Here is an 18,416-nt window from a genome sequence, read left to right on the forward strand (position 1 = left end):
TTAAATTATTTTTGTTTTAATAATTAAAATAGTTTGGTGCTTAATTTTTATTTTATAAATATTTAATTTTTAACACATCGCACAACATTTTTTCATTTTAAGATCGTCACTCGTAATTCTTTACGTAATTCTGCTATATCTTGCTCCCAGCGCTCTTCCCAAAATATAGGCATTAGTGGTTTCATTTCCTTACCGTTCATTAAACTCCAAGGCAAGTAACGTGACACGTATTCTTTTCGTTGTCTGCAAAGCAAAAACAAAAAACGAAAAAATAAGATTTATAAAAAAAAAATAATAATTAGCAAGACATCTCTTGACTTGTATATACTCGTACGTAAGTAGCTATGAGTGTGATCATCATAACCCGGTTTGGATGGATTTGGAGATGCATACATTTCTGGAAGATATTATTTCTGATTTCTTACTAAAACTAATTATTTTAAAATTAATACCGTGAATTCTTCAAAACAAGGTTTTAATTTTTTTCATAAAGTTTTGTAATTGTTTTTACATTGTATTTTAAATTTACTTTTAAATAATTTAAGAATTATTTAAAAACAATTAAAATTGCTTTTGCAGTGGCATAAATATTCCAAATGATGAGTTGTATAACTTGATAATTATTCTTTACCTTCATATTCCCTAACCCTTTTAATTTTTTATCTATAATTTTAAACTAGTTGTTATTGCTATTGTAAGAGCTTAAAATATTATCAATTTTGCTGCTGAGGTGACAGCCTTTAAGCGGATATGAATTCGGGGCGTTCCAGTAAGGTAGCCCCTACTGTCGCCGGTGCAATAATAACCAGTAAAAGCTCTATTATGATCCAATTTTTATGTTTAACCCTCCGGTGGACACCTCTTTTCGGTTGGAAACCCGGATTTGGCCTCTTTTCGTCGTGTTCGAGGAACCTTGTTAAAAGGTTATATCAATAAATCGGCAGAAAATTAAATTTTAGGAATCTACCTGCAAGTTTTAGTCGTTAGTTTCGATAGAAATATGTTAAATTCACGTCCAAACTCGAAAAAGTTAGTCTGGCCAAACCCGGGTGCCCAACAGAGCGTCAAAACCCTTATTTATACGCGTCTTATACTTACTTAGGACGTAGGCGCATGGCGCCAAATATTGCACCACCATAGCACATAGGCAGCCCATTGTTCAATGCTTCCACCCATTTTACAGCCACTTCGCCCAGCATATTCGTAGGCATTCCCAGCACTGTATGCACTAGATCATGACATTCGCGATAACGTGTCATTACATACGCCAATATCGGATCATGCACGAAACGTACTTCCATACGCGAATCAGGTGTTACCTTCTGTAAATGTAAAACTGTGTAATTTAATTATTGTATGTACAGTTATAATATAGAATTAGGCACTGCGTGCTCTAATGCTTCACTTTGCCTACATTGTCATCTAAGAACTTAGCATAGGCACGTCCAAATGTATTATCTGGCAACGAACGTAAGCGTTCGATATCAACCGTACGTGTGTTAATTCGTGGCTTCTGCTGCAGTATACGCTTGCCTTCAGCAGTGGCCTGCATTGACTGCAAGATGTTCAGCAATGCCGCTTCGCCAGTGGTTTCACCCAGTGCGGCGATCATATCATTCCTGTGATAGAGAAAGGGACAACTCAATGCCAATATACTAGATTTGTAGAAGTACATATGTAATTTTAATATTCACCTTCGCGGATCTACTAGCGCTGCAATAGAAGAACCTACGCTGAGAAATACTTTCTGAAATGGTGACATTTCTATACGATTTTGAAGAAATTCTTTGGTAAACTCATCCAATTGTGTTCCTTCGATTGGTGGACTTTCGGATTGTTTTGCGTCTGCGACATTTCTTTGCATTGTGCCCGTTGCGGCACAACGACAGACATAGGAGCTTTTAAAGAGCTGCGTTGAGGTGCGGACGCGCTGCAGCATTTTTAAAGACGGTATCTCTGCAAAGGCTAAAATTAGGTTTTACGTTATTGAACATACATATTGATCCATGCAGCTGTTGGTATAAGTAATGAGTTGTTTAATTACTAACAAGATTTGGGAAAATATAATATTAAGAACTAATTTCGCAGTGCACTGAAATAAACTAAGTAATTATTTTCATAAGCTAATTTGTCTTTGCATATATGTATGTATGTATGTATGTACATATTTATGTCATTTCCAAAACAAATGTGCATGACAGAAAGTAATTTTCCTTAAGATTGCTGGATTTATCAATAATCGTTTACTGACGTAAAAACCTGTGCAAATTTTGAAATTGCTTTTAAGCTATTCAAAAAAAAAATATTTTTCTATTGTTTCAAATTATTTGCCAAACTGCCACTCTTTATAAAATTATTCAGAAGTACAGAAGCTAGAATAAAGTTTACTATCCCATTTTAGAACTTATTATCTAAATGTTTTGCTAGTTGCCCTTAAAAAAAGAGTTGTCTTGAGACTTACATTTTTTCTTTAATAATTTTAGATTTTAAAAACTATATATTATATATATTTTAATCTGTCATCGCTGAGGTTACGAGTAAAGTGAAAATTACGCTCAAATAATTACAAAAATTTATTTATCTAGAAATTAACAATATTAACTGTGAAGATTTTTTGTGACAATAAGGGCAAAATAGTTCAAATATGAAGTTCAGCCCAAATACAACCCTTATTAATTTTTTTTTTTTTCATAATAATAAAACAAACGGTTCACACAAATGATTGAAATATATATTCGTGAGAATTACGCTGAACAGAATACAAAAAGTGGCGCCTGCCGAAAACCGCTACTTTATTTTTCGCGATTTTCACAATTGAGTGACGACTATACAGAAAATAAACAAATCATTGTGTGCAAACGTATGCACGTACATATTCTTGGCTTTCCACTCACTTTATTCTTTATCATCTTTTTGTCTATTTAATTTCTGTACTTTCATCGAATTGTCTATTCGCTTTCTCAATATATTTGAATGAAACTTGGAGCAGCCAGCAAAAATTTTAATTTTACTAAGGTTAGGTTAGTTTAGGGTATGGTGGTTGCCACACTGCATAAGGGTATAAAGGGGGGCCCATTGCGATATCACTAATGTGGACTCAAGCTCCTCCTCTAATTTCCCAATGTTTGGCAACGTCTTTCGAATAACGGTAAAATTCTAAGTATACCAGAATCAGAAGTAATGGTCCCGTCACAATGGGTCCGTACCGTCCGTTGTCGCTACGAATTTGACTGAAAGCAAAATAGATTATGTGTATTTGAATCGATGGCACCGTACGCCATGCCGGAATGCACAAAAATTGTGCCTTCTCCTTGTTTTTGCAGTTGCGACAGCAGTCATTAGCGGGAAACCCCAAGCATTTTCAATCTATTCTTTTAAGCAATGCCCGGTGATGATATCAACTACTGCATAAACAGAAAGCCGGTCTAGATTGATGAAGGATTTAGTTCTGTGTTCATTTCTTCTAGGCCAAATCTGTCAATCTTATCGCACAAGTGGGCTCCGTGGGTAGCTACAGTTGGCTTGCGTCATTTAGACAGATTATAGATCAATTCGCCGCCGTGGTACAGTGCTTAGCCAGCTTATTAAAAATAGCTCGGCATTCCATTGCTATTTTGCACGAAGTGTTCATGACCCACAGCGCATCCTCCTTTATAACTATTAACTCAGCTTGAAAGACGATGCAATAGTCATGTAGCCGTAGACTTAAGTTCGCCTATAGCACTTCTGAGTGGATGCCACTGCCTTGATATTTAGTATTCAGCTATCAGTGAAAATATCCATTGGCCCCGCGGGTTATAAAGTTCAGTCCGGACCTTACTTGTTAATATTGTAATTATTTTTTTGGCCATTACCAAAAATTTAAATTCTGTGGATTTTTGAAAACACAACGTATGTGAATTTAACAGTTTTCTTTAATAGTTTTATGCAAAAATTTAATATTTAGATTTAAATTTTGTTAGGATAACTCTTTAAGCCACATATACATATAGATATATGAAAATCTAAATGGCTTAAATATTGCATTATGCTCCAACGATTCAGTGTTTGGCAGATAAAATGTACGAAGTCGATGTAAGTGTTTTTTTAACAGTTAAAAGATATTTAACATTATTTTTTTTCAATCTCTGAATTCTCTTGTAACTCTCATTCTACATATGTATGCATGTATGTATGTGTGTATGCACATACTTATTCACTTGCGCAGAAGCATCAACCGAATAACGCGAATTTTATTTCAGGTGTTGATTACTCAGCATCTACCTCCATTCAAGAGACTCATTAGACATTTTTTATAACAAATGGTGCTGTGTGGGTATATTACAAAGAAACATAGATAACCATATATAGACTATACAGTAGGTTAGGCTTAGCTGCCCAATCTTCTTTGAATGTATACTTTAAACCACTGAATCGTGTTTTGGGCAGGTATCTTACTATAAAACAAAACTATAAGATGTGGAAACGTCAATGAAAATACCCCTAGTTCTTTATTTTACATATTTAATTAGTCAACATCCGATGGTGGATCCGATGAAAAATCAAAATAGAAAGTTTTTTTTCAAAACTTTATAGCATTTATTATTATTATTTAAGCTATTATTCAAATAATGCATTTCTATTAAGAAAAATGCTTTCATAAAAACCGTCCGAATAACCAAAAAGACACCCAACCGAACAGTCATATTTAATTATGTATGAATGGCCTTATAAAGGGTGATTTTTAACTATTATCTTTTTATACAGTTGGTTTAAACAGCTGACGCACGTTTCGGGTTTTGTTTCACTGTCAAACATCTTCAGTTTGGTCTATAATTTAACCATGAATCGTCTTGCAAACGAACAACGCTTGCAAATCATTGAATTTTATTATAAAAATGCGTGTTCTGTTAAGAAAGTTTATCGCGCGCTTCTTTCACTTTATGGTCAGTTTAGTTGACCCACTGAAGCGGCTATTCGAGCTATTGTGGCTGAATTTAGAACCAAATTTACACTATTGGACATCAAACCACCAACACACTTACGTAGAGTGCGAACTGAAGAAAAATATCGCAGCTGTATCGGCCAGTATTAATGATGGCCATCAATTATCGATTCGTTGCCGTTCGCAGCAATTGGACCTCTGTTACTCAACAGCGTGGAAAATTTTGCGAAAGGATTTAGGTGTGAAGCCTTTCAAAATACAGCTGGTGCAAGAATTGAAGCCGAACGACCTACCGCAACGCAGAATTTTTGGTGAATGGGCTCTTAGAAAGTTGGCCGAAGATCCACTTTTTTATCAAAAAATTGTGTTCAGCGACGAAGCTCATTTTTGGATCAATGGGTACGTAAATAAGCAGAATTGTCGATTTTGGAGTGAAGATCAACCAGAAGAATTGCTACCAATGTATCCAGAAAAGGCCACAGTTTGGTGCGGTTTATGGGCGGAGGTATCATTGGACCGTACTTCTTCAAAGATGTTGCGAATCGTAACGTAACTGTGAATGGTGAGCGCTACCGTGAAATGATATCCAACTTTTTTTTTGCCCAAAATGAAAGAGCTTGACTTGCATGACATGTAGTTTCAGCAAGACGGCGCCACATGCCGCACAGCACGCGTAACAATGGACTTGTTGAGAGGCGAGTTCGGTGAACATTTTATTTCACGTTCGGGACCTGTCAATTGGCCACCCTGATCGTGCGATGTAACGCCTTAAGATTATTTTTTGTGGAAAAAGTATGCCAAAATTGGACTAAGCGGAAGGACCATTTGAGGCGCAGTCGCCGTCAACATTTGCATGAAATAATCTTCAAACATTAAATTATATGGACTGTACTATCGATTTAAATAAAAAGTTCATGCATTTTTCTGAATTTTACGTGTGTTTTTTTGAAAAACTTTCCTATAGCTTTAAAAAATCACCCTTTATTTTAAGTGTATATATGTGCATATACATTATATTTTTGACGTGATAACGCCTTATAATTCGATATAGCCGGCAGCACGACCAAAAAATGCGTCGTTATCTTGCTCATGTGTCGTTATGTGGCTCATGCGGCGTTATCTTGCTTGAACTGCATGTTACATTATGTTATGTTATGTTGTGTTGTGTTTTGTTGTGTTTTGTTATATTTAGGTTTGTGTGCGTGTGTGCGTTATTATGTTTATATAAAAATAAATATAATAATAATATTTATATAATGGGTTATTGGTATACATATATAAATATAAAATATAAATAATGATATATATGTATATACCGAATTTATAATTAGTGACGACTAGTTGTTAATAATACCTGTTGTTTAAATGTTTTTACTATTAATTTTTTTATTATATATGAAGGAAAAAATGTATGGTAATATTTACCACATATCTTATATGCAGGATATGTTGTATGCTAATATATGTATATAAACATGCACACGTACATATACTTTGGTTCAATTTTCACAGTCTAATATATGTACATATGTTGAGAATATGACGATGATAGGAAAAGTAGGAAATGAAAGGGAGTGTTTCGAGTGTAGTGTGTCTTGAAAAAGTCAAATCGATGATGGTGCCTCTTAGTGTTGTTGACTTATTAACGTCTGATGCACAATCGAAATTGAACATATCTTTCATGAATTTGATAAATGTTTCGTCATTTTTCACGTTTGTGTACAAATGTAACTTGATCAATTCCATTGCGATTCAAACAAATAAAATTAAAATTTTCTTTTGGAAAATACAACCATTCCATCAGTATTTTCTTATGACGTTGTTACGTTAAACTATCTTCAATAAACCGACTTTACAGACAACCTCTTTTTATTTCTAATCAGCCTTCTATGTGCTCGTCAACTGTGTACTCTTCGGAAAGTAACTTCTATTTATTTAATCGGATAAATAAGAAAAAAACGGAATATAACAGCTATCAAACCTACTTACAACTCCATGGACAAGAAGTGCTTCGAAGCAATACTTTTATTTTCAATTGCAAGATGATAAGTTAAAAATAAGCATACTTTGGAAGAGTTCGCAATTAATTAGACATAATAACAGCAATAAAAGTATATATCAAGATTAAACTGAAACTGAATATTTTTCCATAATCACATACACATACATACGTTGGAGAAGTGCAAAATTTTAAATTAAGAAATAGTGGTGATTTTAAAATAGGTATAAATAAGACATTAAAGCACTAAAATTAATGTTTTTTTAGGCTAGAAAATGTAAAATACATTACCACTGAAAGCAAGCAGCGTGACTAGATGACGCCGACGAGAACCAGGACAAAATAAATCGACAATTACTGGACCGGACAGTGTTTAGACAGACTATGAACGACATTCATCGGGAGACAGTTATGACCTTCTTGAGATCCCGACCACCAAATGCCATTATCGGAGTCCAACCACCACTCATAGTAGATGAAAAGCTCCAGATACCTCGAGAGACCCGCGTAACTTTGGCACAATTACGTTCTACACATTGTAACAGGTTAAACTCTTATTTATCCAGAATTGACTCCGACATACCAAACGTGAAGGCACCCCGCACGACACTAACTACCTTTTCACATGCCCCATCAAACCCACTCATCTAACACCCCTCTACTTCTGGACCCAACCTGTCGAAACAGCAAGTTTCTTGGGCCTACCACCGTTAGATGAGTTAGGCGAAGACGACCGGTGATCTACACAACACTGACAGGGATAAGTATACTGCTACAACAACAACAACTAGATGAACTATTACAACAACAACTAGATATATTTTTACACATACATTTACACAAAAATGATTAGACATTATTAAGAGTAAGAGAAACAATACAAAGTAATATTATATTAAGTATCGTATGTAAATACTTATATGTATATATGTATGTACATATAATTGGCGCTTAAGCTCTCTAGTGGGTGGTTGACCGAGCTCCTACTTCTATTCGTCCACAAATGGTGGGATTTACAGTTTTAAGCCGACTCCACACAGGTGATAGTCTTTTTATGAGGAGTTTTTCATGCACAAATACTCTTTGAGGTTTGGCATTGCCTGTCGAGGGGCGATCGCTATTAACTATAATAATAATACAAAAATATTAATAATAATAATAAAAAAAATATTCTCAGCTATCAATTATTATCAAAGAAGGGCAGAAGTATTAAAGTTTTTTATGAAATAGTCATATTTAGCGCTGAGAGATTAAAAATGTTTAAGCAAAGTTTTATGTAGGTGGTTTATGAAATGTTTGCATGAATATAAGAATAAGAGACGCCTAGATGCCAGTAGTGAATAATTCCTAAATATTACAATTTTTTATGTCGCCTTTGACATTTGCAAGTAAACAGATGTACAATTTGACATGATAGTACAGCACGCTAAAATTATTAAAATTTGTCGAACCACATATCGCAGAATTCATGTTTAATGATACAGAATGGTTTTGTCAGCAAACAAAATTGCCGCATCTGAAGAGAAGAAACCCCTTAAGTAATTTCAGAAAAATGTACTATTTGATGTGGTTTTTGGGCTGGTGGAATAATTGGCCTGTTTTTCTTGGAATATAAAAACGAATGAGCTGTTGCTGTCAATGGAAATGGCTATAGACAACAGATTGAAGATTTTTTGTGGCCTGAGCTTGAAGGAATAGATATAGGTGATATTCAACAGGATGGAGCCACACGTTGCACAACACGGAAATACATTGCATTATTGCGATCTTAGTTTCCCGGTCGATTAATTTCACGTAAGGCCGACCTAAATTGGTCACCAGATCAAACGATCTAACTCCAGTAGACTACTTTTTGTGGAGTTTTTGGACAAGTAAAGTCTAAGTGAATAAACGGATTTAGCTGAATTCAGTGCGATATGAGAGCGAGCGCTTGAAAATTTTTATTTTCGCTTGATAGCCTGTAAACGTGCTCATGGCGGACATTTACATAAATGGTGTAATTTTTCACACTGAATTATTAAGAGTCGTATTTTGAATAAAAATAATGAAACCTGAAATAATCTACATTTTTGCATTTTTTATTTTAAAACAACATCTAGGCGTGCTTTTTGAAATACTATTTATTGGCAAAGGTATGTACATACATACATATACCACAACATCAAGACGCACGCCAAACATCAAACATAAAGTGTACGCGCTATTTATTTATTTACTTATTTATGTAGATTTACTACGGTCTTTGTATGTACAGTTTGTAGAATAATTTTATGCTATGTGTAAAAAATATATTGATGGTAAAAAATATTTATCAATATACAGAAAATTTGAAGGTTAGATTACACTGGGTATGCACGTGCATGCTTGTGTATATGTGTAGCTACATCACTTGATGATATTCTCTCTTAAAAAAATAACTATTGTTTGCTTCTTTGAGCTATGGGATTATTTTTGGGTACAATGAACGCGAGTTATAAAAACATACCGAATCATACTTGTACATACATACTACATATATGGTATACTACATACATTGAATACATACTCACATACTCTATGGTAAAAATAATTAAGGAAGGCTAAATTCGGCTCGGACTGAGCTTTACATATGTATGTATGTACCAACGCACATTTTAGTAAAATTTTATTTTGTGGCTGACTGTTAATTTTTTGAATCAAAAAACGCATATACAATAAAAGCTATAGCAGTAAAAATAGCTTACAACAATATTATTAAATCGTATTTAAATGAATTTAGCGAGATACACGCATTTACCTGAAATTGGGCGTGGTACCTCCCATTTCGCAAAATTTTACCTGCGTCATATTTATTTTTTTTTGTGTTCATCATTTGTACCAAATGTGAGTAATTTGGCATTATTTAAAAGAGATTTTCATGTTTTTTGCTATTTTGAATATTAACGTTATTTGGAAAGGGGCGTGGTTGTTGACCTATTTCGCCTATATAATATAATATCTACCTACTTTAGATAAATAGTAATATTTCTACCAATTTCAAATGAAATATAATAATTTTTTCGCACAGACTGTCATGGTTAAGTCGACTCCCCTCCTCATTCTGAGTATTTTGGTATACAGTAAAAACTGTACAGTTGGACACTTTTATGATTTCACCCCCGCTCAAATTGGACAAAAAGTTATGTAGCAAAATCTATATTTTCCCTGCTTAATTTGGACACTGTCTATTTTCGTTTATTCGGTTTTACACAACAAGCATTAAATTCCTTTTTTAGGTTTAGGTCGCTGAAATGGTTAAATTAAATTCCGGCGGAATTCAATTCGTTATTTACGTGAAAAACGAGTGGAAAAAATGCAAAAACTGCGTATAACAAGATTTTCAATTGCAATAATTCAAGATGGATCTTGCAAAGGGTACATAAAAAATCATATGAGAGTGATGCAATGATTTCAAATGAATTTGAAAAATGTTTTGCAAAAAAGTGTCATCCTGAAACTGTCCGTAGAGTCGTAAGAGAAGCTGATTTACAAGAACGCACAGCACGTCAAAAACCGGTTAGAAGTTTGCAATCGACCCTAAATGCAACTAAAGATGAGAACTTCTTGAACTCCATAACTTTTGCTGTCAAAAAAAAGTTTAACCTTTCTCAATCAGACGAAAAAAGTTTTGCTTAGAGGAAAACAAATGCAGAGCTACTAAAAGAAAATCCGCGCAGCACAGTCAAAGGTAAGGAAGCATGTCATCTTAATGAACCGAAAATTTAGTTTTTATTGAAAATAACATGGTTAGGCATTAGTATTTGGATATCTTAAACAAAAATATGTTACAAAGTGCTACAAAGTTAAACATTTGGAAAATGTTCGCTTCTGTTGAGATAACGACCCGAAGCTTAAATCGGCGATTGTACAGAATTGGCTCATTTGGAATTGCTCGCGTATATTTCGAACACAAGCGCAATTGCCTGATTTGAATGTTGTTGAGAATCGGTGGTCGGTCCTAGATAAAGAGAATCGCGAAAAATATATTTCGAAAGCAAAAGGCCTACAAAGAGGAATAAAAAAATATTTCTTCTGAATATTCCAAGATGTTGTTGCATTCGGCTCTAAAGAGACTTGAAGATGTTATTGACAAAAGCGCCCTACAAAATATTAATTTACTACTAGTTTCATTTTTTTTTATTATTGTAATAGTTATATGATTTTTAATTGCTTTATTAGCCGATAGCCCTGGTAGCTAGTGCTGTAAACATAGTAATTTATAAATTTAATTATGATTTTATAAATAAATAATAATTAATTGCTTTAATGCTTTTCAGGACTGCGTCGTTTTTGCTGCGATTTGCCTTTTTAGTTTGCGTTATTTTTTGTACTATACTAAAAATCGCGAAATTAGTTGGCTTCCAAATTGTACTGCATCATTCTGGCTGTGAACCACCTGTAAATATTTAAGTATATTTGCACTTCGGCGTCAATGGGATTTGTTATACGTCGATATGCGATGAATATCATGAATTTGCTAAAAAGCCGGCATCTGGAATGTTTTTAGCTATTACGGCAACATCTGTTGGTGCTCAATAATGAGTCGAGCGTTTGAATTTCATAAATTTAAATTGTTTGGGGTGAATATTGCAATCTTATTTAAATTCGGCCTGGGTAAAATTACTTTCAATTTATACCAAAGTGCTCGAAATGAAGACAGAAGTCGATTTAGTAATTACCGTCCGTGCGTTTAATGCAGCTTGGTTCACATATTGCTCTTTATTTAAGGTAGTTTTGCATAGAAAATCGGCGAGATAGGTCAATAACCACGCCCACTTCTCTTATAATGGTAATTTGTGAATATATTACCGTTAAGTGAACAGAATTATAATACCTTTGTACACAAGTGGACGCGGGTATAAAAGTAGACGTCTCATTATAGTGACCGAGAGTCAAGTTGAAAGTTAAGTATGTACCCGTTCGAGTATTTTAGCCTAAAACATCAAAACATCAGCATACTCAATGGTGCATAATCATGTGCCAAATGTGTATGTACATATATGTAAGTATGTCTATATGTTTACGGAGATGCGGATGTAAGCAAATATTTCATTTAATGCCGTCATAAAACTGAGAATAAAAACGGATGTAAGTGTGTATGTTGTTGGCTGAACATCTCCAAGCAAAATTAATTGAAAATAATATCTAATATTAATTAAATTCTTAACGTTTTCACATGTTTGTATATATAATATTTACATTATCATAAGTTTTTAGATAACTTCGTTTGGAAATTTAAATATACTTAGTCTTGCCATAAATTCTGTGACAAATTTTACAATGCGTAGGCGAGAACAAATTCCCAGAAAAAGTGCCGTTATTGTTGCTTTTATTCGCATGCATCGTCTCCTCATTTATACCCAGTTTCATCGCAAATTTCGCTTGTTAACAATGGAGTGGGGAGCTAAGGAATATCGCATTGCAGTGATGGCATTGCATAAATGGGGTAAAGGTGCAAGTGAGATTTACGAATTGCTGAAAAAACTTAATATTTCGAGAATGTTTGTTTATCGCACAATCAATCGTTTTTCCCAAACGTATGAAGTGACAAACAGAAAAAGTGGTGGTCATAGCGTGGTTCGATCAAGTGCAACCATAAAGCAGTTCAAGAAAAAATTCGCAGAAATCACCTTAGAAAGCCGAAAATCATTTCCAGGGAAATTAATTTATCGCCCAGATCCATGTTAAGACTAATTAGAGAAGATATCCACGTGAAAACTTTCCGCCGCTCAACTGGTCATCTTTTGACAACGCCCTTGAAGAAAATTAGACTCGACAAATGCAAGAAACTTCTTCGGTGGCACGCGGTCAATGGCCATGAAAGTATTATATTCACTGTTGAAGATGTTTTTAAAAGGCAAAACGACAAAATCTTTGCTAAAACTTCTAAAGACACACAAAATGATGTACCAATGATGTTTAGCGTCGCCACCATCTCAAAATTGGAGAGTCTTAAACAATCTTTGGTTTGAGCAGCGACTCAATATCCATGGAAACCGTGCTGTGTGCTGCAATAGCTGAATGGCCTAATCGTTAGAAGGCTTGTGTAAAAGCAAATGGTGACCAATTCGAATGAAAATGTTTTTTGTTTAATATTTTCATTATTAAATAAAACTAACTTCATTAAAAAAGTATTATACAGTAGGTTCTGTTTTTATGCGGCTTTTTTTTATGCAATTTTGAAATAGTGCGGTTTTTTTTAAATTACAAAATGCATGTCGACCTATCGGGAATTGTACATATAAACAAGATTCTAAACCAGTTAAGCAAAAACTCATCACAGATTACATCAGAAATGCTAACGCTACAAGTATGGAACCGCCTGCATAACTATCTAGATCAGACGTGTACATTTCCTAAAGTGACGAAAGTGATTTTACGCCAAATCCTAAACGAACGCGCAACATGTGGGTATTGTCTGATTCTATTTTTGACTTAAATTTATTTTTCGATTCTGATTCGATTCTATAATTTTCAAAAATACAATATTTTGTTTATGCGATTTTATTTAATTATTTCAGATTCATGCGGTCTATGGAACGTATCTATAGTTATAATATGGGACTAGTGCCCTTTTTTATGCGATTTTATTACATTATTTCAGATTTGTGCGGTTTTAGCATTTGAAACGTATCTATAGTTTTACTATAGAACTAGTAGCTTTTTTTATGATGTTTCTTGCGGAACGTATCTACCGCATAAAAACAGAACCTACTGTAATTTCATATCTATAATGGACTTAACTTGTCACAGAACTTATGGCAGGACTAAGTACACAAATTTTCTGAGCTAGCTAATTAGAGTTAATTTGTTTATTATTTGTTTTCCTTAATATGTACCAGTATACGATCAAATATACAGTGCTGCGAAAAATTATAAACTCATCGATATTTTTAACTCTTAAGGCATGCAGATGTATAGATTTTGTATAATCTACTGTAAAAAATAGAATGCCATTCCCTGTTACCGGAGCAACTCACATTTCGATCCGGCCACTCCCTCCTGCAGTATTCCCCTCACATGAATGTTAAAAGCTTATTCTGCTACAACAACAAATGACAATTTTGCTGATGAGGCGTTATTGAGTAACTGGAATTTTCTATTATTTAAGCAAAAAATTAATTTTGTCTGATGTATCTTGCGAACAATTATGAACTCAGTAACGATAAACTTTTTTTAGGCACATGATTTTTTGGAATTTGTTTTTATACTGTCACTAATTTAAAACTTAATAGCAGTTCCTTTGGGACAATTTTATTGGCATTACACGTTTCGAGCTCGCGTGAAAATAAATATTTGCTGACGCTATTAAAAATCTTGTTGAAAGTTTTCCTCGTCGATTACTGGCCGCTATCACAACTAAGGCCGCTATACCAGTAACTACCAGTAATAATACAAATTATTTTGAGTTTGTTATTAATCGCAAGATTGTAAACATAAAGAGTAAATATTTTTTAAATAAACTGAAAAATCAATAAATACATTGAGTTTTTGTTTTTAAAACAACATTATATTATTTATTAATAGCTGCTATAATAAAAATACAAACAAAAATTGCTTTGAGTTTATAATTATTCATAGCAATGTATGTATTAACGATAGTTCAGCTAAATAAACTCGTCAATGTTTAAAAAGTGCTTACGAAAATGAGGTACAAATAAAAAACATTGCGCAAATGGATATTAAAACAACTGCTGGGGAGTTGGGTGTAGCAACTTTTTACACTCTATTGAGTTCTAATGATAATCATAAGAATAATCTAAATTCTTCTCAAAACGTACATATCTACAAATTACCAAAGATTTAATTTTTTAAATTTCGCCTTAACCAATACTAAATAACATAAATAGGAACTTGCGCTGTCACATTTTCTAAAAATGCACGAAATGCAGAAGTTTGATGACATCTTCGGGGTGTCTTATCTGTACGAACAAAGTGAAGTTCTTACGAGACTACCGTGCAGCCTAGAAATAAAGTCATAAGCCAGTTATCTCATTATTTGCAAAATACTTTATTTTCTTTTTTTTTGAGAAATATACGAAATCACAAACGAATTTTCAAAGTTTTACAAAACTAAATCATTTTTTTTTAAATACTATTACGTTTTTGTTTCTTATATCAATAGCAAAGTTACATACGTTGCTCGTTGGTGAGCTAGTGACTATGACACTTTTGTTGCATGCACTTATTTTAAACACCCACTACTTATTTAGAAATAAATTGCTTCCCCTACCCACCCGAAATGGGAACATAAAATTCAATGTTACACATACATTTGTATAACTATGGCTTTGGTAATTTTTTAAAAACTACATTCAATGTTACAATTACATACAATTATCAATGTAAGCATATTTTCAATGCCGTGTCTTAATATTATAACTTATTTTATTTAGCTCTAAATATCCGCTAGCTTCTTCTAAATTTTGCGTCATATTGCCCGTTTCGTTTTTCGTTAAGATTCAATCAGTAATATTATCGCAGAATACGCTACTATTATTATCTACAAGTACATTTTTAATGTACTACACCGCTATTCCTCTAGTTGTTGGTATCAACAGTTCCTTATCAGGTGCTTGCTTCCGTCTGAATGTTATGTATGTGTAAAGTAAACTTGCAAACACACTGATATTAATTCCGATACAATTAAGCCATGAGAAGATGTAGTCACCGCCAATGAACATACCCAAATATGTTACACAGATATTCTTTAAACAGCCGACAATTGTTGTTGTAAGAGCAGAATTGTATTGCGTGCAAAGTATTGTGCTATATGATAATATGAAGCCCATGAAGCAACTCATTAGAAATTGTATAACAAAATAGGGATTTTTCCACTGGTTGAAGGCGAGCGATTTTTCAAGGTCGCCAGTGAGATAAGTAACAATTAGTGCTGGTGTGAACATAAAAAGTGAATTATAGAACATCAGTCCATATTTGCCAATTTCTGAAGTATCGAGCTTCTTTTTTACATACACCCCATTCGAGGCAGTCAGCGCATTAGTTATCATTACGAAAGTGTAGCCTTTCATATTAAATGAAAGATCATCAGAAGCTGCTAGTAAGGCACCAGCAATCATAGCGTATACGCTGACTTGCACTGCAAATGAAGGTCGGACACCGAGTATTTTCAATTCCAGTAACATCGTCATTAATATTGAAAAGCGACGCAATGCAGCAAACATTGGTAAACTTAGTTCTTTTGTGCCACCTAACCCAAACATCATGTTTCCGAGGAAAATCAGTGGTAGTGGAAAAATTTTAATAAACGTATTTCGCTTTAATGGTGGATACGTTACTAAACGCAGCCGTTTACCGAGTCCAAGCACTACAATACTTGCCGACAACTGACCCAGGCTGAGGAACAGAAACGAAGGAAACAGATACGAGGTAAGAACAGTCTTGTTCACAACGGTTATCATAAACGAGGCCATTCCATAGAACAGAGCACTGCCGATTTTCTTGACGAACAACGTGCCCTCATCTTGCTGACGCAGCTCCTTTGAATTAACGCTTGCTGTACTATCATTGCTGCTGTTGGTCGATAGCTCAAGCGTAGTGTTTTTGCCTTCACTGCTTTGTGTCCCCATCGCAATGAGGGTTTGATGCAAAAGTCTCTATGTTCTATATCCAAGCAATTCTTATTTTGGAATTACAGTCTTTTGTTCTACACAAACTTCAACTTATTTTACTGCGATACCATAGCTATTAGTTAAATATGCCACATTTTGTAAAAAAAAGTAAATAGTTTTATAATGCAATTGTCATAACTTTGCTATGTAATTTAACTGTGGAACCATCAAAAAAAAACCTTAATGACAATTTTGACAGTGGCGATTTTACTGAATTCACAGCTGACAGCAAATGCTGATACGAGCTGTCAGAAAAATTAATGCGCGAAAGATAAGCAAAATTTCATGAGCAAAATCAGCAACATACTTTTAAATAATAAATGGCCCTTACTTGTGGAAACACACAATATTTAAACCAAACTTACCGTACAATTAGGTTTAATTAGCTTAAGTTGAGCTAAAATTTAAACAAATACGAATAGTCAATAAACCACATCACAAATAAAATCAGCTGCTGTACAGAAACAGATATGGTAAAATCTATTTAGAAATTAGTCTGTTCCTTTACCAGTTTGGCTTACAAATATTAGTGAAGGCGAATTGAATACCTAATAATACGCTCACATATGCATTAATCATCTACAATTCCACCAAATTAATCTACCCGTTCACATATGGCAGATTACCTGCAAAATTGACAGTCAACTGTCAATACTGCTTTGAGAGGCTTTTCTTCATAGAATTATTTTCGTGAAATATTTCGGTGTTTTTGGTTTCTTTAATTATTACTAACGATGTGAAGAAAATACAAGGTACAAAGAATAGCTAATTTAATGGCGCAATTGGCTGCTAATAATAAACATATTACATTTTATAATAAGTAATAAGAGGACAAAGCGTGTGTGAACTCACGCCTTTTTCTGTAATATGAAAGCATAATTAATTATATTTAACAAACATTTAACTAAAATTATGTCTACAAATCTATGTTCTTTGCCGGCGTCCATTTAATTTAGTTTTTATTTTGATGTTTCTCTTCACATTCGTAATAATAATTATCGATAACACAGAAAACACAAGGTTGTATCTCTGAAAGTATGATTATTATTATTATTATTTTATAATCTCAGATTTTGGGAGAGAAATTTTTGTATGGGAAATCGCGCTTTTCAATTACGGATTTTGAGTTAGGCGCGAAAAAGTAGATCATCTACTGATATGTGAACGTATTATAAGACTGGAAATTAATTTTTCGCAATTTTCACAAATCTGACGTCAGAATCCTTTCCAATGCAAACCAAACAAAAGCAGGAGAAATGATATGTATGTGAAAATTCAGTGAAAGGCTTGGCAATATTGAGATTTAAACTAAATAAACTAATGAAGACTTAGTGAAGGATGTTAAATTGTGAAATATCGAATTGTAAAAATTCTTTTAAACGCAGGTTTTCTGCGTTTTTATGCGGATGACGCCGTCGCAAGAAAGTATGTTTTGTGGGTATATAGTTTCTTCTGCTTGATAGTTTTTTTGCTTTCGCCTACTCTTCCTCTTCACAAACAACTAACTGCCCACCCTTTTTTTGCATATTCTTGGAGCCTGATGTCACAGCGAATTCGGAAAGCTCTATCTCTTATAGGCCCGCTACAATGGGTCCGTTGCGGTAATAAATTTGACTGGGAAGAAAACAAATTATGTGTATTTGAGTCGAAGGCACCAGTAAATTTTTTTTTCCTTGTTCATAGCATAGGGCCGCGACATGATTTAGTCTTGCGCTGGTTTCGTTAATCTGTGTTCTGATTTCTGAAAGAGTAGGTGAATAGCCTGTCGCTACACCAGTAAAAATTACCATTGCTTAAAGCAGAACAATTTGGTATTGCGCAGACTTTTATTGGTGGTATTTTT

At 33.9% G+C, this 18,416-nt stretch overlaps 2 protein-coding genes across 4 annotated transcripts; both read right to left on the bottom strand.

The window, feature by feature from the left end:
* Positions 1 to 23: 23 nt before the first annotated feature.
* Positions 24 to 17,054, bottom strand: LOC128862186 (ubiquinone biosynthesis protein COQ4 homolog, mitochondrial). Of its 3 annotated transcripts, none has more exons than XM_054100668.1 (5): positions 16,939 to 17,054; positions 1,695 to 1,965; positions 1,415 to 1,619; positions 1,099 to 1,322; positions 24 to 243 (listed from the first exon to the last, which is right to left on the bottom strand). In XM_054100668.1, exons 2-5 carry the CDS (start codon positions 1,937 to 1,939, stop codon positions 93 to 95), a joined length of 825 nt encoding a protein of 274 aa, XP_053956643.1. In that variant the 5' UTR covers positions 1,940 to 1,965; positions 16,939 to 17,054; the 3' UTR covers positions 24 to 92. The 3 variants fall into 3 exon arrangements, with proteins under 3 accessions (XP_053956643.1, XP_053956645.1, XP_053956644.1); XM_054100670.1 differs by lacking the exon at positions 16,939 to 17,054 and adding an exon at positions 2,165 to 2,230; XM_054100669.1 differs by lacking the exon at positions 16,939 to 17,054 and adding an exon at positions 2,049 to 2,151.
* Positions 14,929 to 16,802, bottom strand: LOC128862184 (UDP-sugar transporter UST74c). Its single transcript, XM_054100664.1, has one exon. It carries the CDS (start codon positions 16,529 to 16,531, stop codon positions 15,467 to 15,469), a length of 1,065 nt encoding a protein of 354 aa, XP_053956639.1. The 5' UTR covers positions 16,532 to 16,802; the 3' UTR covers positions 14,929 to 15,466.
* Positions 17,055 to 18,416: the final 1,362 nt, after the last annotated feature.

This window comes from Anastrepha ludens, chromosome 4, assembly GCF_028408465.1.
Source record: "Anastrepha ludens isolate Willacy chromosome 4, idAnaLude1.1, whole genome shotgun sequence".
Classification (NCBI taxonomy): domain Eukaryota; kingdom Metazoa; phylum Arthropoda; class Insecta; order Diptera; family Tephritidae; genus Anastrepha; species Anastrepha ludens.

What these genes read in the sequence shown, in the direction of transcription:
- LOC128862184 (XM_054100664.1), bottom strand. Translation starts at nt 16,531, where the DNA reads ATGGGGACACAAAGCAGTGAAGGCAAAAACACTACGCTTGAGCTATCG.
- LOC128862186 (XM_054100668.1), bottom strand. Translation starts at nt 1,939, where the DNA reads ATGCTGCAGCGCGTCCGCACCTCAACGCAGCTCTTTAAAAGCTCCTAT. An exon ending in GCGCTAGTAGATCCGCGAAG is followed by an intron (nt 1,620 to 1,694) that starts GTGAATATTAAA and finishes TCTCTATCACAG; the next exon opens with GAATGATATGATCGCCGCAC. An exon ending in GCCATGCGCCTACGTCCTAA is followed by an intron (nt 244 to 1,098) that starts GTAAGTATAAGA and finishes TTTGCTTTGCAG; the next exon opens with ACAACGAAAAGAATACGTGT.